A 22,382-nucleotide genomic window follows, 5' to 3' on the forward strand; every position below is an offset into this window, starting at 1 on the left:
TCACACTCCCACAGGACCAGTGGAACTACATATACTGTGTCTTTCAGTTGTCTCATGTATAGTATCAGTGAAATGTCCCTTTATGCCCAAACATGCATGTCTGTAAAGCTTACATTTTAATAGCTTACTGCAAATGTATGCAATAAACACGCTCAGTTTGAGCAGAATCAGAATCAGAATCATAATCAGAATCAGAATACTTTATTGATCCCTGGGGGAAATTATTTTTTGTTACAGTGCTCCATTTTAAACCAACATTAAGACAAGACAGACAATACACTAACTAAGAATAGTACAATATATACATATATATACATACATACATACATAAGTCACTTATAAATAAATAGTTGGAAAAGAAACATGTGTAGCTGTAGCAGCAAACAGTGTGTTAAGTGGATGCGTTGTACAGGGAGATGGCCACAGGCAGGAATGATTTCCTGTGTCGTTCAGTGGTGCTTTTCGGTAATCTCAGTCTCTCACTGAACGAGCTCCTGTGACTGACCAACATGTCATGGAGTGGGTGGGAGGTGTTATCCAACATTGATGATGAGCCTGCCCCCCACCCACCGTTCACAGGCAGCAACCCAACAAGGTGCTCATGCTGCATACACAGAGATTACACTAGCTTATTGAGTCCTAAAACACACACACACTTTCAACACTGTTTGGATGTATCAGGCAGATATTTACTGGGCAGATACTACCCACAGTCACACACACACACATCATTACACAAAATGTGTTTCACAAAAAATCGAGAAATCAAAAGTGTTCAAAGTGGAGACACAAAGAGATAAAGACACACACAGATACCACTCTGCTGTTATTATTTAGCTGATGGTCCATTATCTAACCCTGTGTGTGTGTGTGTGTGTGTGTGTGTGTGTGTGTGTGTGTGTGTGTGTGTGTGTGTGTGTGTGTGTGTGTATAAGTGCTCCTTCACATTACAGTGCTGCTACATTTCCTGCACACACAGAAAAGACAAACCCACAGATAAAGCAGCTATTGTCGCAGCCGTAATCCAAGTGAAAAACATGTTGTGGTGTTGCTGTGATACAAACAGGAGCATATTGTCTTGACAACAAAAGGCAGCCTTGTGAGCGGTGGAAAGAAAAGGGAAGCAGAGCAGCGATCCACAATAACATTATTGTAATGTAGGAGTTATATCAACAGTGTTTTTCTTCCAAAGCCTCTTCAACAACATACTCATTGCAGTAACCTAGATAAGTGGCCGTTCTGTTCCTTTAATACTATCAATACATAAACAGACGTGTTTGTAAGACACAAAGAACTGTTTAGCACCATGGCTAAATGCAGCCTAAGCCCACAGCACCATGGATGCCCTCCATGGACCAGTGTCACGAGCATCCCTGCACACCTTTCTTTCCCTGGCCACTCCCACCAGCCCCGACCATGTGACCTTATCAAAGTGGCTGATAACACTAAAACTTAACAAGAAAAAAGAGCTGTTTACTTTCCATCCGATGTATCCCAGACTATGAAGTGAGCATTGTTAGAACATTATCACTTATGAGTGGCCATAATGTGTTGACTCATGTAAGTGAGAAGACAGTACAGATACATTTTCACACACATGCAGTCAAGCAGTTGGCAGTTACTGAAAATATGTAAAACAAGTATGTGATTACTTGCAGTTATCACAAATGTGGGAGTGAGAACAGACCTGCAACCGAAGACCAAAGTAAGAGACAAACCTGTTGTGTGTGGGAAAGTTAAAGTTGAAAAATGGATCGGTATGGAGAGTAAACCGAACATCACTCAACAACAAGGCTGAAGTTCATTCTCACTGGCAGTCATTCTGTGGTGTTTCGGGTCTGGTCAACACGTTTGCTTAAAAGGCCTACATCACACACTAAGTACCTGCTTTTTCATTGACAAACAACCGCACTGTGTCTTTATCCACTGCTAACACTGCAGACAGCAGAGCTGGCGTCCTCCTCTGTGGTGCTCGTCCTTGCACCGTGCACGACTCGTGCTGGCTGCTGCAGGCTTTTCTATAACCTCCCTTTTTCTTCCACTCAATCAATGGGTACATTTTTGGATACTGACAAATCTTTCCACTGGGTTTAAACCAAACAATCAGTGTGAGATTGGAGTGCAGACTTTTACCTTTACCTTCAGGTAAAGCATCAACATTTTAGGATTTACAATCATTTTTACACACAGTTCCTATTTTCAGGGAACAAGCAGTTTAATGACCTCGTGATTTAATTAGAAACACAGCATTTAGAGTTTGTTTGAGGCAGTCAGTGACACCAAAGCACTTCCAAGTATTAGAAACACTTCCTAAAATGGGTTTACATAAAAATGGCTGTAGTTTCTAAACACTTTGTGCACTAACTTTGTTTAATCCCTTAAATTAAAGCTCAAAGTCTGCTCTTTAATCACAATTAGATTCTGTTATGTAGAATCCACTGGTGTGGGGCACGGATACAAAACTCAACAAAAAACTGTCATTGTCTTCAGACCTAACCACCTAACTGTACGCCTTTGTAGTAGTTCAGCACAGAGCTATTATCATAAGTTTTCACTCTTAGCCTCACAGGCTGCTTATGGTTCTGTAACTCGTGCACATGTGAGGGGAACCGCAAATAAACCGCATCTCAGATTAGTGCTGAGCAACTGCTGATTGTCTCTTATTTGTCAGATATGTCCGTTGCAGTGGTAAATGGACTACTTTTCTACTCTCCCAGAGTACTCAAAGCGCTCTATACAGCGTATATGGACTGGATGGATTGATGAATGGCAGTGTTTGAAGTTAGTTTGTCACTGTAACAGTAACTGTTGCCGTTTTCAGTCCTGAACTGTTAGTTAATAAGTCTGAGTTTCTGTTTTGCTCTCTTGTTGTTTCTGTGTATGGACTTTTTCTGTGATTGTATTTTCAGAGTCCTTTCCCTTCTGTCTTTGTACCACACTTGAGTGTCTGCTTGTTACCTACAAAGCACAGGAAAACCTTAGAAATGCTTGTAGAAATGGACTGTTAGATGATAACAGATAACAAATGGGTAGTATTATTATGAGGAGTAGTATGTAAGATCACTTTCCCTGTGACTGAGAACTAAAATGGTAAATGGACTGGTTCTTATAAAGCACTTTTCTACTGAGTGCTCAAAGGGCTTTACACAACTTGCATCATTCACCCATTCACATCCATTCATACAAGCATTTCTAAGGTTTTCCTGTGCTTTGTAGGTAACATTCATATACGTACATTCATACTCTGATAGATGCATCGAAGAGCAACTTGGAGTTAGCATATTGCCCATGAATACCCACCTTGTGATTAGTAGATCACATACTCTACAGCCACAACTGTGCAGAATGTAGAATTACCAACATGCCTGTGTCTGTTTGAGTGTGGAGAGGAAAGAGGAGCCCCTAGAGAAAACCACATTCACTGTCCTCAAAGAAGAGAAGCTCATGGTGATTGTTAGAATCAGCTCTCACTTAAGAGCTGCTTTTAATGTGCCAGACGTCTTTGCACTCCTGTGAGCGTGGGTAGAGGGAGACGACCCTGGGCTGGGTAGTTCTTCATCTGATGAAAAAAAGGTCAGGAGCCACTGCTCGTGTGATAATATATATATATAATACTATGTAAAGGTTTTGAGCCTGCCCATATCTTTTATATGCTGCTATAACAAATCGGTCCAAGATTTACTGAAATATGTAAACATGCACAGAAACACAGCTAGTATCATTCTTATTCAGTTTCCTTATATATTATAAAGAGTTTGAAAGTGAATATTTGGTGTGAGCAGCTTTGTTGTCCGGCACAGTCTGAACTCCTGACTCCAATCTTGTCTCAATTCTTTTACCGGCTTCTAAAAGGACATTTAAAGCTCTTTGTTAGATGTTTCTGCTTTTTGTTTTCTTCTCTGTCCGGGTGATTCCACGCTGCTTCAATAATGCTGAGGTCTGGGCTCCAGGGAGGTCAATCCATGACTCATGGTGTTGTTATTGTCTTTCTTGGAGCCTATCCAGCAGTCATAGGGTGAGAGGCAGGGCACAGCAGGGTACAACAACGGGCTGTCGTGCTGTTGCAAGGCTAACACAGAGAGGCAGATATGCATTCACACAGGTAGCTGCAGTACTCAGAGAGGACTCAGAGGGAGAACATGCACACGGTGTACAGGAAGGCTTCGGCTGACTGCTGGCTTTAAATACACGATCTTCTTATTGGACCCTTTTTGCAGTCATTTGTCAGCAAACACAATGAAACATAACTTGAGGCTCTTTGTAGTTTGAATCCACGTTTGCTGATTTATGGCCTCCTTACTAATCATATATAATGTTTTCCTTTTTTATGTTCTGATGCTGTGTTGGGCTGCAACCTGGTTTTCCTTACAGATACATGCTGTAAAAGCTGCAGTGTGGCCATTTCTCCTCCAGGGGGCTCTGTGTGGTTGCCTTCCATATCAGGGCTCATTACTGCTGTGGTTAGCTGCAGTAATGTGGTAAGAGCTGGAGCCTACAGTGCACACGGTGAACCTCTAGGTGTCACCCATTGTCTAGTTGTCAAGGCAGAGGGGAGGGAGGTGTCTGTAATCTACCCCCCCCCATGAAAATTCAACCATTTGGGGGTTTTAGCAGCACCTAGTTCCACGTGCGTCTCCAGCACATTTCTGCCTGCCACCACATCTAAGCTCGGTCTCTTTTTGTTGTGAACTCGAGTGGCTCTGAGACTGATGACAGACGGGCTTCTCTGTTTCTCTGAGCTCAGACTAAATTAATCCTAAATGCTTCCAGACATTTTATTAGCAGAAATGCTTCTAATATGAATAATAAAAAGCGAAGTTTCCTGATGCTAGGATCAGTAACTGAGGAGAGCAGGTGGCTTTACCCTTCATGAAATCCATTTTCAGTGTATTCTCTGTGTTCAGAGCCTTTAGAATGTGTGCTTTGTCACTGTGCTGACATGTTGTGTATGATTTTTCTAATCACTAAGACTGAAGCTCATTCTTTCACTGATTATCAGCTGATGTTGATGCCATGTGAGCAAAAAATAATTGCTAACTAGTACCTTAAATACTCCATAATCCATACTAATAAAATGATAATGCACTGCTGCGTGTGCATTTGTTCTGCTGGTATTTGACGACGCTCCACTGCAGAGGTGAGATACATACATACATACCAGCGTTTCTGATGCTGTGTCCTCATGAAGACCGGCTGTTAGCTTTATTAACATAACATTTTTTAAGAAAATGTTTGAAACACAAAAACTTGGGTAAGGAGTGGAGTGCTATAGTTCAGAGATAAGGGCAAGAATTAAAAGAAAAGTAGAGGTCTGCTTGGTTTTACTCAGACAAGTCAAGGTTACACAAAAGCTGAACGAGGAAGAGTAAAAATGAGTTAGTTCTGAAGTCTGCCAACAAATCTGCTGCCTATAAACTGAAGTTATGAACTTGACACATGAAACAAACTCAAAATAACCAACCTAGCATACAGAGCACAACTAGCTGGCTCATCAGACAAGTGACAGACTAACAACCTGATTACCCCACATACATATTTTATGAGGTTTTTTTACTCAGAAGTAGGCTACCACTGCAGGACTTGGTTGTGCATTAGCAACAAAAAGTTTAATTTGAGCCTGAGAGGGTTAAAAGAAGGGAACCAATCAGAGAGGACTCCGTGTTATAACTACGAAAGCATGGACAGATGAAACAACAATCCTAGTTTCTCGTCAGCACCAGGGTGACAAAAAGTCAGCATCCCTTTTAGACTGCAGTTAAACTGTTACTTATAAAGCCATCTCTAGACCCAGCGGTCTTAGCTGCTATAAAACTACTCTCTACTTGGAGTCTTCTCTCACCCCCATTCACTGCGACCTGCTGGAGCGGGGGGGCTAGGAGGAGGAGTTGGCCGTCCGACTGCGGTCTGGAGTGTGGGGCCTCCCTGCTGCTGTGGAGTCGGGGCGGTCTGCCTCCCCCCACCGCAGGGAAAAGGGTAACACCCTCAGTAACTCCCTCAGACATCGGTGCGTTGGTGGTTCTTTGTGTCCGGGGATGGGCGTCCAGGTACACACCGGCTCACTCCTTGGCGGCCGCTTATCGGGGCCTGGAGCCTGGGGCTCGCTCGGGCCACTTCGGAGGTGGGGTGCCCCCGGCCTCTCGGCCTGGGGCTCGGTCACTCAGGCACGGCTGGCGGCCGGCGGAGCTCACGGGCGCGTCACTGCAACCCCCCCTGGCTTCTGCTCCGCGGCTGCTGAGTGAGCCCTCATCTGGGACTCTCCTCAGCTCTTTCTGGGACAGTGGCGTGGCTGCCCCTCTGTTGGTCTTCCTTGGTCTCTTGTGTTCTGGGGGCCTCTGGATGTCTGGAGTTTTGATCTCCTCCATACCTGCTTCATGCCCTGGAGGACGGGGCTGTGGCCCCCCCACACCCTCTAGCAGATCATTACATGAAGGAACCTTTTAAAAACAAGCGCGTCCATGCTCACAGGTGTACACACGGGTGATCACACACACAAACTACACCCTTTTTGGCTCCTACCTCAAAGCACACTGTGTTCTGTTGATCTTATGTGCTGCACAATAATGTTTAATATTTAGTATTTACTGTCATATTCCCATATATCATTGTGATGTTGTTTATTCTATTACTCTTGTTCTCTTCTGCTTGTTTTCTTTTTTCTTTCTCAGCAGGTGATCCAGGTGATCGATATATGCATTTTTTTTCTTTCTTTTTTTTTCTTCCCGTTCTATTGGTTTTTGTATTTTGCCCTTCTCCCCCGTCCCTCTTCTCAGCTGTTTCTCTTTCCCTGTTTCTTTCTCCCCTTCTTTCCCCCAGTCAAGTCTGTCCCGTATTCAGTAAGTGAAAATAAAATAAACAATAAAAGGTGAATCAAATGGACCATTACGGCAAGGCTGGGATGGTCAATTTGGTAAAGTAAATCCGTTGGGCATCTTTCTTTGCCTTTAGACAACAATTCTGATGCAAAAGAGCCAAACGGGACAGGCGCAAAAAAAAAAAAAAAAAAACTACTCTCTACTATAATCAGCTAACAGATCATCTGCAGAGGAATGGCTTATTTGAAGAGTTTCAGTCAGGTTTCAGAGCTCATCACAGCACAGAAACAGCTTTAGTGAAGGTTACAAATGATCTTCTTATGGCCTCTGACAGTGGACTCATCTCTGTGCTTGTCCTGCTAGACCTCAGTGCAGCGTTCGATACTGTCGACCATAATATCCTATTAGAGCGATTAGAACATGCTGTAGGTATTACAGGTACTGCGCTGCAGTGGTTTGTATCATATCTATCTAATAGACTCTAGTTTGTGCATGTAAATGGAGAGTCCTCTTCACACACTGAGGTTAATTATGGAGTTCCACAGGGTTCAGTGCTAGGACCAGTTCTGTTTAAATTATACATGCTTCCCTTAGGCACCATCAGTAGAAGTCAGCATACAAATGTTTCTTCTTTGCTCACTATGTGTTAACAGACCTCTCTGAATTTAATCGTGGGTTATTAATAATCTCTGCCTCTCTTCCACAGCATGTCTGTCCTCTCTTCCTCTCCTCACCCCCAACCAGGGTGAGATGTTCACCCCTCCCAGAGTCTGGTTCTGCTCAGGGAGTTTTTCCTTCCTTCTGTTGCCAACTACTTGTTGTTTGATTGCTGAAGTGTCACTCTAAGGTTGTAGGATGTTTACAGTATAAAGCACCTTGACGTGACTGTACATAGATAAGAAAAAATGTATTCATTTAAACAATTAAGCATGCTGATTTGTACTGCCATTCGATTGATGGGTCAGCATTGTTTGGTTAAAGAATGAAAGAAGAAAGGATTGCAAATAGAATTTGGAGGGTGAATTATAGCTGTAGCTAACGTGTGGTGTGTACAAAGTCTTGAACCAAGCAGATGGTGGTAATACAGCTAAATGTTTGACACAACTCACGTGACCTCAGCATCCACATGGACCCCACAGAAGTCTGTTTCAAATATAACACAGGTAAGATTAAATTATTGAACAGTACTCTATATATTAGAGGTTGTGTTGTCATGTAAAGGAAAATGAATATGTTGTGTACAAGGGTTGTTTGCAGATCACCCGGGTCGTCATCTGCACTGATAAATAATCCTGACAGAAGGACGTTTACAGCAAATCAAATCTAGTCTGAAATACGTCTCATATTGAAAAGAATGACAGTAAAGTGGATTTCATTGTTTTCTATCAGCATGTTTGGTTGATCCAGTCGACTGCAGCCGTTCCATTTCCGCTCATCCTCATCTTCCTGGGAAGAAAGCGGAGCTCTAAAAATTCCTGCTGTGCAACAGAAAATGTGACCCAGACACCTCGGTCGGGTTTGTGCATTATTTTATTTGTTTTTCAATCCCCTGCACCAATAATCCACAAACACAAGTGTCTATTAACTCAGTATTATATTAATGAATACATATTATAGTGACAAATAAAAAATAATCACAATACAAAAGAGCCATTTAAATATGTCGAATGTCAATCGCATGTCAAAGTCTTGATTCAACGTGTACTCAACATGCATTTAAAATATAAAAATAGACTTCTGATTACAATTATATACATTTTTTATAAATATAAGTATACAAATGTATTTTCAAAATACAAAGATAAATACAGTCACATTGTGTACCTTTTTTTTGGATATTTAGCATTCACAAAACACAATTATTAAAACTGAAACACAACTTTAACGACACTTGCAGGTCTTGTTTTTTTCTTTGTTATTTCCTTTTCGGTCTTTTTGGCCACCAACACACCCTCACCTTCATTCTGCACTGAGGGGGCGGGGAATAAACAGGAAGTCTAGCTCTGCCGAACATCCTGTAACAGTTTGTTGATCTCAGCCACCAAATCACTGGCGTCCACCAATTCATGCCGGCTATCGCTACGTTTGCCCTGAAGGTGACCGAGCACCGAGTCAAAATCGTCCTCCTCGTAGTTCTCTGGGATCTCCTCCATGGCTGGCAGCCACTTGGAGGAAGGCCCAGGGAGCGGCGCCGACACCGGCACCGGGGGAGGCTGCACCAGCGTGGGGCTGACCAGCGCTGTAAGCAGAGGGCTGCTGTGGGGCTTGTTCTGGGGGCTGTTTTTGGGCGCCTGTGAGCCCTTGTGGCTGCTGCTCTGTGAGCTGAGCTTGGTGCTTGGTTTCAGCGTGTGGTAGCTACCGCCCTGGTGGTGGCCAGATGGGCCTATGCTGCTACCTGGGTTCTGGAAGTGAGTGTTAGCAGCCCAGGCTGCCACTCCCTGTTGGTGTACAGAGGGGCTGGGCTTGCCGGGCAAATGACCCCTCCTGCGATCTAAAGATCCAGTCATCGGCACGCCCATCCCACTCAGGCTAGTCCCCTTCTGGTTTTCACTGACCTGGACATATGAGTCCAGGCCCTGGGGTATTAACCTCTGAAACACGCTGCTCATCTCTGAAAGCAAAGACGTGGTCCCACACAGGTCTTCGTCTGCGGCCTCGTTGCTGCCGGCACCTTCTCCCCCTTCGTCTTCACCGTCCTCCCCAACGAGGTCCTTGCCAAAGGTGGAGAAGCTCTGGTTCCGGGTGGAGCCGGTATCAGTGCAGGGCTGCGGGGTCTTTTCTTGAGACACGTCACTGGCTTGGCGGGCTTCTTCCCCGGGGATGTAGAGATTGCTGCGGTAGTCAGAGGAGGCTGGGGAGGCCAGGGGTGGCATCCAACACTGATCAGAGTGACCCAGAACGCGGCACTCGTCTGTGCAAAGCCTCATGGCTGCAGAGAAGACAGAAGCATGAGTAATCATGAGTGAGCTGCAGCCATATGGTCACTCTATACAAAACTAAACCTGCTTGTGTTTTGAGTCATTTAAAGATAAACCTTTTACTAAAACCTAAACAGGAAAGTAAAACTCACAGAACATGGGTTTGTTTCAATCCTGATAGTACACTCAGGACACTGAAAAGGTTCTCCACAGAACTGGTGGGAGAGCCTCTCTCTTTCACTGTTCATCAAACTGATCATCAGCGAATGTGACCACCATCTAAAACATTTAGCCGTGTGTTAAGCTACCATCTATTAGAAGACTGAACAGGTGTGGCCTTCATGTTTGCTCACAGGTGGGTTTCTCAGGATTATTGTCGGGTCTTTACATTATGAGATAAAGTGCTTTGAAGTGACTGTTGTTGTCATTTGATGCTATGTAAATCAAACTGACTTGCTACTAAGGATGGCTCTACCTGCTATTGAATTAACACCAAACGACTCACGGCCCGGTACCGGTCCACGGCCCGGGGGTTTGGGACCGCTGCCATAAATGAGGTCATAGATTCTTGTAGAAACATTCTCTTCCACATGACTGTATGAATATACACAATGCACAAGAAAATAAGTGCATACCTACGGGCCTACTGGTGATATTTACAATTTCAAACATAATAGGAAAAAATGACTTCAAACTACTTTCAAAAGCATCCCATAATGTCCTGTGTATGTCCATATTTTATACTGTAAACAGGCAGAAATGAAGAAGTCTCCATCCAGCTAACATTTGCCTGCCCGTCCTCAGGTGTTTCTTTCTTTTCATGCTTGGCTGTCTCTGGAAATCTGCCCTAATTAGTCTGAGAGGCTCTTTGCAGGAGCTCTGCCGTCTATCGTCCAACGACTTCACCACAGAGAGACGATTCAGCCGGGCCGATCAATGCCTATTACCCATTCAAAATAACTCCTCCTTTAAAAGCCCTGCATTTTTCCCTTTCAAGTCACTCTTTTCAATATTAAATCTTCAAATAGAAAATCTCTGAAGAATAAATTAGACAAATCAAATATGCCAACTTAAAGCCTTCATTAAAGGACTGCGGTGCTTTTCAGTGACGCTGTTGAGGGACTTCATTATCCCCTCATTAACATGAAAGGAACATTTATAATACATCTTAGAGCGGATGAAAAGTGCATTTGGGTGCAGTGGAAGGATGAAAACAGTGCGGGGGCAGAAGCAGATTGGCCACCTCGCTGATGAAAGGCTAAAAATGAAAGATTTAACCCGAGCGACTGGTGTGTGAAAACAGAAAAGGAACAAAAATCCACGTCAAACAAACATTAACCTCCTAAGACCCAAACGCTTTCATGCCATGCACGTTTAATTCCTCTTTGCTATTTGGGCTGATGAATGTAAAAATAAAGAATTTTTTACCTGATTTTGTTTTTGACAAAAATGAGATTCACATATGAGGACATTCGTTTTAAATTTCAACAGAACCATGGCAGTATAATGTCCTTTTAACTGGATATCAGGCTCTTGTAGAGCAAAATTTAGTATTTTGGTCTAGACAACCTAAAATGTGATGTCCACATATGTGGACGCAGGTCCTGGGAGGTTAAATGAGAGCCTCCTGACTAACTGGGATTTACTTTTCAGAGAGGACTGAGGACAACATGGTTCGCTGTGTGTTTACTTCAGAGACTGGATTTGATCAGTAAACCAATTCAGCTTCTATTCCTGCTAAGAGGAGGACGCACGATCAGTGAACGTCGGTGATCGGACTGACGCCTACGATTTACAGGAGCACTCTGGCTTTGTGTGAAGCAGGCACAGACCAAAGGAGAAGAGTCAGAGTGGAAAGGAGACATCCAGTCAAGCTTTGAAAACACTGCGTTGTACTAATGCCTTCGTATTTAAGACAAAGTTCCAGTCATCGGCCCCTGAGGAACGTTCCCAGGCTGATATCTAAACCTGGAGGAGTAATCTATTACTGTTACATGTGCCTGAATAGGTCTCCCTGCCTGTATGTAATGACACTGTTTACTCAGTATTCGTGCTAAATATAAAGACGTGATCAGGCTGATCAGCAGCGCTACACAGAGGTCTATTAGAAGTAAGCCAGCAGGGTTACTCATGTACAAGAGCTTAAAGGCAGTACAAGTGTTAAATAAAGGTGAATATTGAGTAAAATGTGCAAGTACTGCTTTACTGATGGCTCTGTACTACAGCTGTGTATTAGCTGTGAAAAACAGAGAACCTGTCTTCTCCATCTAGACAAGCAAGAAACAAAGCTCTGTGTTATATCCAAGGGGGCGGGGGTTAAGGCTTCCACACTGAGTCATAATAACAGAGAGCTGACTTTATGCTGCAGTGGACCGGGAGTGGGAGGTGGCCTAAGCATCCATAAGGAGAAAGGTGAGCCTAGAGATGTAACTGTGCTCTTCAGGGTTTAATCATGAGCGCAACTCTGAGCCGATTGCATAGCAACTCTGCGCCTCGTGGCAATTAAATGCCTCCGTTTCATCAGAGCAAGATAAGAGCTTTGGTTTGGATGGCTGGAAATGAAGGTTTGAAGGTGGGAAAAAGCAGAGCGCCTAACGAGCGGAGCTCCTCTACAAAGCTGTAAAGAAGGGGTGGGAGGGAAGGAGGAGGCGTTAGTGATGAGATTGTCTGCCCGTCTGAATCGACTTTAATTGGGATGTAGCTCAAATGTGGTATTAAGTGATGGCTGTGTGGGAAGCTGGCCGGGAAGAAGCAGCAGCTCTGGGAGAAGAGGGATGGCGTGATAAAAGATGCTGCAGAAGCTTGTAGCCTGTATGATGTTAGCCAAGACACGGTGAAAGTTTTACAGGATGTGACGGAGTGTACCCTGCTCAACTAGCATGCAAACCTGTCACACATGTGATGCCAGCATGCAGAATACTTCACAGTCAGTATGGTCACTACAAAGTGCTCATTCTTCCTCGTTAACTCAGCTGTAGAGAGGAGGGACCGCCCAGCAACATGACGGCTCAACAACCTCATGACAGTGTCACTCACAGTCCTTCAAAGTCAATACATGTGCAGCTTATTTTTTTAGTTTCAGTTTTTTTTTATTGTTTTTTCTTTCTCCAAAACGAGCTCTGACATGAAAGATAAAGATATGGACATGTACTGATAAATGATCAGAATTATAATATCTGACTGTCTGAGCCTAAACTGAATCAGTGATAGAAATCAGTAAGGATCCCGGCCCTATTACAGCTGTCTATAGGCCACAGTATTCCCAGCATCCCACAAATAGACTCATGTCTTGGTAAAGTGGAAAATTCATTTTAGTTTTTAAGGATGATCTAAAGGACCTCCGACTCCACTCTAAAGAATGGGGGCAAAGTCAAAAATCCCATAATATGCAAACCAGCACAGTAAAGTTCCTCTCAGCTGTGGTCCACAGAGAACACCATGACTACAAATGACTACAGTGACGTATGAGAAACTCAAGCGTTCTTTTAAAATTGACTTGAAAACCTCTTTAATAGGGTTAATATCTTTACGACCTAAAAGGAAAGAAAATGAGCACTTAAATCACAAATCAGGTCTTGGCTAATTAAATTTTAGTAAAAATGATGTGATTTGTTGAGAGAAATTAGGCGGTGGTCAGTGGAACCAGAAAGCATCAACCATCGAGGGCTGGACTGGTATAGTACATGGCATGTTATTAGTATCGGTGGTATAGAGAATGAATTGAGGGTGTAGCACAGTTCTCATCAGATGACCTCTAGGTGGGGTTGCTAAGCAAAGGTTAAGCAGCTCTGGTGTTGCCCAGTTTGAGCCACGTTCAAAGAGTTTGTGACCCATGGAAACATCAGTGAATGATGACTCATATGCTCTAATGAATTTCCCAAATTGATGTATTGCTTTAATTCATTTGAATAAATAAATCGACCAAACATGCAGGCCACAGACTGCCAGCTACCATAATTTGCTACATTTTATCATCTCATATGAAAAGAAGCTGAAAGTGTTTGTGTTTAGAGCTGTTGGCGTGAACCTCCAGGAACACTTGTCACCATTACCTGATAAATCACCAAAAATATAAATATCCCTGTAGCTGTTAGATCAGCAAACCAAGAATCTGCATGTTTAATGGATACAGTTCTTAGCAAGTCTACGTATAATTATTATAAGAACAATATCAGAGTGGTGGATAAAGCTGAGCAAAATAAAGACTGAAGCTTGGCTTCATATCTACCGAGGGCAGTGCACTGTGATGTACCTGCATGTGCTCTGTGCTGGCCATCAGGGGCATATATCTCAGTAAAGCCCTCACCGAGGAGCCTGTCCATGGGGGACTCCCTGCCGGGCTCGTAGTCGCTGTCCCCGGCCTCACTGTCTCCCCGTCCGCTGTCCTTCAGACTGAACTTATCCATCTCATTCAGGGCATATCTGCAAAAAGCCAGAAGCAGATTTGATACATGAATTACTGCCAATAATATTAGCATGCTTATGAAGACACCACACTGATGAATAATAAGGTTCACTGAGAGTGCTCTGCAGAAGGGTTTTAACATAAAATTATGCAGATGTGAAGTTATTGAGCATATAGTTTAACTCCAAAATCGACTGGACCAGAACAGAGCTGAGAACAGTGGAAATGTTGCACTGTGACATAAGGAGGAGCTCAGAGGGCTCTTCCTCATGTGTGCCTAGGTGTGCCAGCACACAAAGCATCGTTCACGCATGTGTTACCTGTAGCTTCTGGTGTATTTGTTGCCTCTGAAGCTTGGCCGTGGCTGGTACTGGCCCTGATGAAGCATGGACAGAAGCTGTGAGACTTGCTACAAAGCCAAGAAAAAAAACAAAAAGAAAGGAAAAAAGACAAAATAAAAGGGAAAATGAAGAGGGGGAAATGAATGGAGTCAACAAGCAAGGCCACAAGACAATGTTTGGGGGGGGGGGGGGGCTGAGGGAGTGCATGACTTTGTGATGGTCAACAAAAACACGACACGTACAGCTGAACAGAACACGGGAGGTAACCCCGGTACATGACAAACCACGTGCACGGCTTCAAATGAAAAGGTACTGTAAGTATAAATACTTCAAAGTATTACATGTAAATCAGGTTTAGATCAATCCCATGGACATTTAAAGAAAATGAGTAAACCTCTCACCTCTACAGGAGGAGTGGCGTGGGCCAGCTCCAGAGCAAAGTTCTCTTGCACATGATTGGAGGAGATGGTGACGAGGCTGTTCAGTGACTGGCGGCTATGATGGCTCTGCCTGCTCCCCAGCGTGCCTCTCTCAGGTGTAGGGGAAGGGGAGGGGGAGCGCGGGTGTGCACGCACAGGTAAAGTTCCATTGACGGTCGGGACCAGGGTGATGTCTGCCTTGTGGATTTGCCTGGCGGGCTTCTTAGGGTGGTTCTGGTAGCTGTTCTCCGCCACGCGACAGTTGTAGTTGTGTCTGGGGTCTTTCTTCTCACGGCTGCAGCGGGCCGTCGCAAACATCAGCATCACGATGAGCAGCAGAGCACAGACTGCACCCAGAGAAATGATGACAATGAGGGAGAGATCCAGTGAGGCCTGGGTGGAGCCGGTAGGATACAGAGAGGGGAGAATGTCCATGTTCTCCTGCACAGAGAGCCTGAGGAGGGCTCCTGTGGACAGCGGGCTGATGCCTCTGTCCTGCACTTCCACCCTGATCTCCATTATGTCCCGCGGAGCCTGCTCCAGACTGGCATTGGTTCTGAGCTCACAGCGCCGGGCATCCATCACAAACAGCCCATCCTCATTGCCACCGATGATGGTGCAGCTCACCTCTCCGTTGGCACCAGCATCACGGTCTGTGACTTTAAGGGCGGTGATCAGCTGACCCGGGGATGCATACTTCCACACGGGAAGCTCAGCGGTATGATTCCGGAGTGAGGGGGAGTGAATGATGGGCGGGTTGTCATTTTCATCCAAAACAGTCAGATGGATGGAGGCATTGGCCGACTGCACGGGGTTTCCCCCATCACGTGCCTGAACAGTGAAGGCGATCCGGCTGACATCCTCATGGTCAAAGCTGCGCAGTGCATAGATGGCACCATTAGAGGGGTCGATGGTGACGTAGGTGGAAATGGGGCTGTCTTGTACCACCGTGTCTATGATGGTGTAAGTGACCTGACCGTTGGTGCCCAGATCTGGATCTGAGGCCACCACTGTCATCAGGTAGGCTCCAGGAGAGTTGTTCTCTGACTTAAAGACCTCGTAGCGGCTCTTCTCAAAACACGGAGGATTGTCATTTTCATCCAGAACCTGGACGGTAAAGTGTTTGATGGTGGAAAGGCTGGGGGAGCCCCTGTCCTCAGCTATGACCGTCAAACTGTACTCTGACCTCTTCTCACGGTCCAGTGAGACATTAGTGAGAATCATATAGTTCTTCTCGTGGGTCTTCTGGAGCCTGAAGTGGCCATGGCCGTGCAGCCTGCACACCACCTCCCCGTTGAGCCCTCCATCAATGTCATCAACACGCACCAGAGCTATGAACGTGTCCACAGGGGCCCCCTCTGAAATGTAGGCCACCTCCTCTTTGCCAGGTGTCATCAGGTTAATGTTTATCTCTGGTTTATTGTCGTTGACATCCACAACTTTGACCACGATTTTGCAAAGTCCAGGAATGGAATTAGGGCCCAAGTCCTGAGCCTGAACATCCAGCTCGTAGGAAGCACCGGTTTCATAGTCCACCTTTTTAATCAGAGTAATGTGGCCGTTTTCAGGGTGGATCTTAAAGGTCTCCAGGATCTTTGGTGAGACATGACTGCTGAAAGAGTAAACTATTTTCCCATTAGTGCCCTCGTCAGGATCCGTGGCGTTTAAATCAATAATCAGAGTCCCAAGGGGAGAGTTTTCTAGCAGATTGATTGCATAAGCCTGTTCGTCAAAGGCCGGGCTGTTGTCGTTGGAATCCGAAATACTGATCTTGAGCAGAGTGGAGCCAGACTTGGGGGGCACCCCGTTATCCGAGGCCGTTAGCTGCAACTGGTAACTGGCCTGCACCTCCCGGTCCAGTTCTCTCATCACCACCAGCTCTGCGTACTTGGCCCCGTCTGTCCGGGTCCTCACGTCGATTTTAAAAAAGTTGTTGGCTGTGAGTGAGTACGTGTGCAGAGAGTTCTCCCCTACGTCCGCATCCACAGCGCCGTCCAGCGGGATGCGCGTCCCCACTGACGCGCTCTCGGAGATCTCAATGGGGACGATGGCGCGAGCAAAGTGCGGAGAGTTGTCGTTGATGTCCAGGACTTCCACTTCTACGTGGAACAGCTGCAGGTACTCCGTGGGCAGCGTGACCACGTCGAATTCAATGGAGCAGTTGGAGTTTTTCTCGCAGAGCTTCTCGCGGTCGATCCTGGTGCCGATGCTGATCTGTCCGTCGTCCTCGCGCACGGCCAGCAGCGGCGTGCCGCCCAGCTGCATCACGCGGAAGCGAAAGCTCAGGGAGCTGGGTAACTTTGGCAGAACCGCGGACACGTCCTCCTTCAGCCGCGCGATGACTGTGCCCACTTTCTGCTCCTCGTAAACTTTGTATTTCAGAGTCTTCCCGCTGGCGCCGTGCACGAGCGCGAGCAGCAGCGCGAGCTGGAGTGGAGCCGAGGACCAAACGGTCGCTTTTCTTTGCCTCCTTTTTGCCCCCATCTTCTGCGCTCACACCGAGGGATGACTTCCACAGAGGGGAGATCACGCAGTGGAGAACACGAGTGTCCTTAGTGCGACATGTTCGTCCTGGGAAAACTGCACGAGACACAAAGAGAGATGAAGAAATAAAGAAAGTCGTTTCGTGGGAGACGAACACACACAAACTGCGCCTCTCTCCTCGCAGACCGCTCTGTCACACTTCCACATATGCTCTGAGTGTGTGTGTCTGTGGCTGAGGAAGCTCCCTCCCACTCTGTGTGACTGAGAGAGAGAGAGAGAGAGAAAAGTCAATGTGTGCGCGCGCTAGTCTTTCTTCTCGCGCCCCTCTCTGCGCCCGCCCCGTCTCTTTTCCACACAAACACTCCTCCCTCCTCCTAAATCAGAATGGCCTCCTTTAAGCAACAGGAGTGCGGGTCGGGGGGGAGGGTCCCGGTCCCCCCACCGCAGAAGTGTGTCACAACAATGGGCCGGAGCGCGATCCATTCGGCTCAGCCTCCGTTAACACAGTCGCACACTGACGGTCGCGCTTGTATTGACAGCGCATGCCACCTCTTTTGTCGCGTGCGGCTAAAACACCAACTTATGGCTTTGAGGACAACAACGAGCCAACACGCCGAGCAGTTACACCCAGTGTGTTTACCACGGCTGCGTTAGATCACATTATAGATCATCATTATAAGGACAGGGCACAGTAAAGTTACGAATCTGTCCTTATAATGCAGTAACACACCGTGTGTGTGTGTGTGTGTGTGTGTGTGTGTGTGTGTGTGTGTGTGTGTGTGTGTGTGTGTGAGAGAGAGAGAGAGAGAGAGAGACAGTCTCACACTGATCAGTTACAAAGTATCATGGATGCACATTAGCCACTGTAGTCACGTGACTGAGCACTAAAGTCTGTTTGTCTGAACAAGACAGTCCGTCTCTCAGTCTGTGTGTCTAATCTTTTCAGAATGCATTCTCACAATCACTGAAAGTGTGCTGACCCCCCAGCTGACCCCACAGGTGTCCCTTGACAAAGCCCCACCTCCTCTTGTTGCTGCAGAGTTCAGTGGAGGCAGAATCTGCAGCTCCCCTGATCTCCATCCTGAGCCGAGCATCAAGCAGCCCAGCCTACAATTAGCATCCATTCAGAGTGCCTGGTGACAACGAGCTGAGCTCAGACCAGTTGAGAGCAGAGCGTTCCCAGCTATGATGGTGCCAGATTATTATCAGAGCTCAGTAATGACAGGCAGTGGTCTGCTACACGGACTTTATCTTGATGTCATGGCTTCTGTGTGAGTGAAGGAAAACACCAAGATAAGTGTGTCTTTTCGTTCTGAGGTGACACCACAGAAACACCTCCACACCCCACAGTGTCGCAAAGCCCACAGTACAGATTTGGTCCATTTGATTATTCACACAGTAATGAGCTGCTCACACTTCTGCGCACCGGAGCCACATTAGCACTGCAGTCTGTCCGAGGCTGGATCTGTGACGGACTTCATCGCAATCTGACATTCCTGTGAGCGACCCGTGGGAACAGGCTCTGCACTGCCATCTGCCTCTGAGCAAACACATGGACACCAGCTCACACACACACACACACTGACCGACCCAACACCCATGTAGTATTCGGTTTGCAGATGCTGATTGTCAACAGACACATCTTAGAAGCTCTAAGCACTAATTTAGTTTTCATGCAGCGATGCTGTGAGCCGCTGAGACTGCATCAATGGCCTGAACTGTGTTTAGTTCCAGGTTCAGACGCAGAACACTCAGTGAAACAAGCACCAGGGTCCCATCTAACCCAGAAACTTTCAACCAAGCCTCAACCAACAAACTCTGCAGCACTTATATTTAAATGCGATGGACAGGTTCAGTCATCTTTATAATATAATATAATATAATATAATATAATATAATATAATATAATATAATATAATATAGACGGGGGTTGGGTGGCTGCTGGAGGGTCCTGGGCAGCTCATGTGCAGCAGGCTGTGTGATGGGGTGGATGCAGAGACTTTGCCCTCAGGGACCATAACATGAGTGAAAAGAGGGTGCAGCACCTTTGTCATTGAAATGAAGCAGGAGATCCCCATGACAAAGGCTGCGGAGCAGGTGGAGCAAGCCCACCCCCACTCATTCCCATAGAATGAGTGGTGCAGGGGGGGTTAAGGGTGGAAGCTGGGAGACGTGGGGTGATACTCGGGCTTCCTCTGCTTCTATTCAGCTGTCGGGATTTTCCCCCAATTTAGACGTGAAGAAAGTTGGACTAAGACTTGATGGAATGAAGATCAGTGACACGCTCGGATAATCTGCACCAGAACAGCCGTTGTGTCGGGAACAACCAATCCCGGTCATTTACACTGCTCTGTGCAGATATTCAGCATCGCTCCCATGTGGGGGTGTTTGGGGGTCTCGGCATGCGTCGGGAGCATTGTCAGGGCACGCGAGCATCTGCCACTGTTTCATTACCATGCTGTCAGATCGTGTGAGAATGAATGGATTTGGGCTGGAGGAGAGGGGGGCTAGGAAGGACCCTGCCTGCAAGTCAGCTGATCACCACTTCCAGTGCTCTCCAAAGTGTGAGCGCTGGAGACTAACCTAATGACAGGAAGTCGCCTGCAAACTCAACACCAGCAAGCACAGATGCTTGTGTCTGACACAGCAGTACACAACACCGGGACCATCACCTACGACTTTACAGAGTTAGAGGCAGCTGAGCCGAGCTTTGCAGAAAATTTCACAGTGTCTGAAACACAGGATGGTCCATCCAGATGCACGCGTCACAACACGTCTTCACAGAACTTCATCAGAACTGCACACAGAGCCTCGTGTGTGTGCAGACAGTTTCAGCACACACTGACAGCAGTGACTCATCAGGTTTCAGAAGACACACATAAAGTACTCCAAGTACTTGGTACCAGTACTGTACCAGTTCCAGTTTCCCAAAGAGAACCTGATGTTTCCGTGTTACATGTGCACATGCAGTGCTTACAGAGACAGATCTGACCTCAGCACTTTGTGCAGTTAAGCAGTTAAGCCAAAATGTTTATGTTCACGGTATTTAAAGCAGAGGAGAAATCCATAAATCTAATCCTAGGAGACTAGGACACTTTGGACACTTACCATGTCCAAAGTGTCCAAAAGTGTCAGGCGGGCATTTTCCACCCCGTGTTTAGTTCTATCATTTTGATTTTTGGTGTGATGGTGGATTTCGTTCATGTGGGACAAACCCAGAGTCCAGAAGCAGCTGGAAGAGCTTGGTCATGACACCTCCAAGGTGAGTGGGCCTGTCCTTCATTGTGACTGGAGAGTATGAGGGACTGGGGCTGCTGGGAATCCAGTCTTTCTGGGGTTGCTGTAAGTCGTTGAATCTGTTATAGAACATGCTTCACTGCTCTGAAAATGAGGTGGGATCAGAGTATTTAATTTGGCTGTGCTCAGGTTCCCACCCATCAGGGTGCTGAGCCCAGGCCAGGCCTTTCTTCCATTCCCTGCTGTAAACTTTTCTCTCCACTTTGTTCTCAAGTTGGATTTTGTTCAGCTTTACTTTCTGTCTAAAGTCCTTAAATATTCCAGTTTATTCTTATTTAGGAAAAACTTCAAGGCTTTTTTGACCCAAGGTGTATTATTTGGGTCCAACCAAACCTGCTTAGACGAGGTAAGAGAACCAGCAGAAACTATCAGGTAGAAAGAATCTGTGTTTCTGAAAAACACATCCCAGTCAGTCAGTTCTGTGCAGCCTCCCAGTTCCTCAGTTGACTCATTGGCCCATATGTTGATGGTTTTGGTCTACATATTGTTCAGACTGTAATGATATCCTCTTACTTTAGGTGAATATCTGATGTTCACCAAACCTCATATCTGACTGCATTTTGAACAGAGGCAGGCTAGCTGCTTCATGATTGAAGAAGGGAGCACCTGCGTGAAGACACTGAGCTAATGGCGTGCAGGTTGCCTTCTATGTTTAATGCACAGATGAGATTCTCTCCTTTACTTTAATAGTGGAAAGAAACTGAGAGTGAAAACTTAGTGCTGCCTGTGCACAGCTATGTCTCTCCATCCTGGGATTTTCACTCTGCTGCACAAATTCTTCTCTGATGAAAACGTACAAGTTGGTCTCTTTTGCTGTGTCCTCAGCCCGCTTCGTCAAGCTCTGCAAGTCAGTCATTTCCTGTGTATATCATGCACTGATCGTCCACGGGGAAGGCGCTTCCTTGTTGCGTTTTGACTGTTTAGCAGTGTAGCTGCAAAATCACCCATATAAAGGATGACAGAGTGTGTGGTCAGCTGTGCAAGTCACAAACTGGGTGCTTTCATTTGACATCTTCTCCATCAGAGCCTGCTGGAACAAAGAGCTGGACACTGATTAGAAACTTTAGACTCACATGAATACCAGCAGCACAACCTCAGACTGGGACAAAGGTGCTCCTTTCTCTGAGCCTATACAGTGATGTTGTAGACAATAGTGTGCTTGTTTTGTGTTGCCAGCTTGGCTTTGGCCTTTTACTGTTCTGACATAATGCTCAATACAGAAACGTGGACTGCATAGATTCAAATGGAACCTCACCCAGACGATGAGCCTGAGTGTGATGCCTCAAATGATCACACATTTGATTGGTGTAAATTTTTTCTGCACAAAATGAAATCAGATCCTTGCTCACGTGGCTGAATATGTGTAAGCCACTGCCTACTGCAGATGAACCTGCAGCAGGATCTGGGTTTCAGTCTTCACGCAGTCTTAGTCGTCCCTGTGTCTGTGCTCATGTTTACAGCTATGCAGGTAGAATTCACTTGTGATTCCAAGCTATTTTTTCTAATGCACCAATAGTAATAAATTAAGAGAACGCTTGCACCATTTCCCCTTTTTTAAAAGCTCCATTACATGAGGGTATGAACATGTCACCAGAGGCTTGCCTTGCAGCAAGGTTTCTGGTTGGCGCGGGTCTTTCTGTGTGGAGGTTGCATGTTGTGCCTTGATGGGCTGCCTCCAGTTTGTTCACATTGTCAAGGATGCGAGT

The 22,382-nt window shown here is 45.9% G+C and overlaps 1 protein-coding gene across 3 annotated transcripts; it reads right to left on the reverse strand.

Moving 5' to 3' along the window:
- Positions 1-8,324: 8,324 nt before the first annotated feature.
- pcdh18b (protocadherin 18b) lies at positions 8,325-17,656 on the reverse strand. 3 transcript variants are annotated; one of them, XM_004574090.2, is made up of 4 exons: positions 14,878-17,656; positions 14,456-14,511; positions 13,983-14,152; positions 8,325-9,741 (listed from the first exon to the last, which is right to left on the reverse strand). In XM_004574090.2, the coding sequence occupies exons 1-4, from the start codon at positions 17,377-17,379 to the stop codon at positions 8,810-8,812; spliced, it is 3,660 nt and encodes a 1,219-aa protein (XP_004574147.2). In that variant the 5' UTR covers positions 17,380-17,656; the 3' UTR covers positions 8,325-8,809. The 3 variants fall into 3 exon arrangements, with proteins under 3 accessions (XP_004574147.2, XP_004574148.2, XP_004574146.2); XM_004574091.2 differs by having other exon boundaries at positions 14,037-14,152; positions 14,456-14,544; XM_004574089.2 differs by having other exon boundaries at positions 14,456-14,544.
- Between the last annotated feature and the right edge of the window lie 4,726 nt (positions 17,657-22,382).

Source organism: Maylandia zebra, linkage group LG2 (assembly GCF_041146795.1).
Source record: "Maylandia zebra isolate NMK-2024a linkage group LG2, Mzebra_GT3a, whole genome shotgun sequence".
NCBI classification, from domain to species: domain Eukaryota; kingdom Metazoa; phylum Chordata; class Actinopteri; order Cichliformes; family Cichlidae; genus Maylandia; species Maylandia zebra.

Coding starts and splice junctions, on each gene's coding strand:
- pcdh18b (XM_004574089.2), bottom strand. CDS start 17,379: ATGGGGGCAAAAAGGAGGCAAAGAAAAGCGACCGTTTGGTCCTCGGCT. Junction 14,545..14,877: donor ACGCCACTCCTCCTGTAGAG/GTGAGAGGTTTA, acceptor TTGGCTTTGTAG/CAAGTCTCACAGCTTCTGTC. Junction 14,153..14,455: donor AAATACACCAGAAGCTACAG/GTAACACATGCG, acceptor GGCTTTTTGCAG/ATATGCCCTGAATGAGATGG.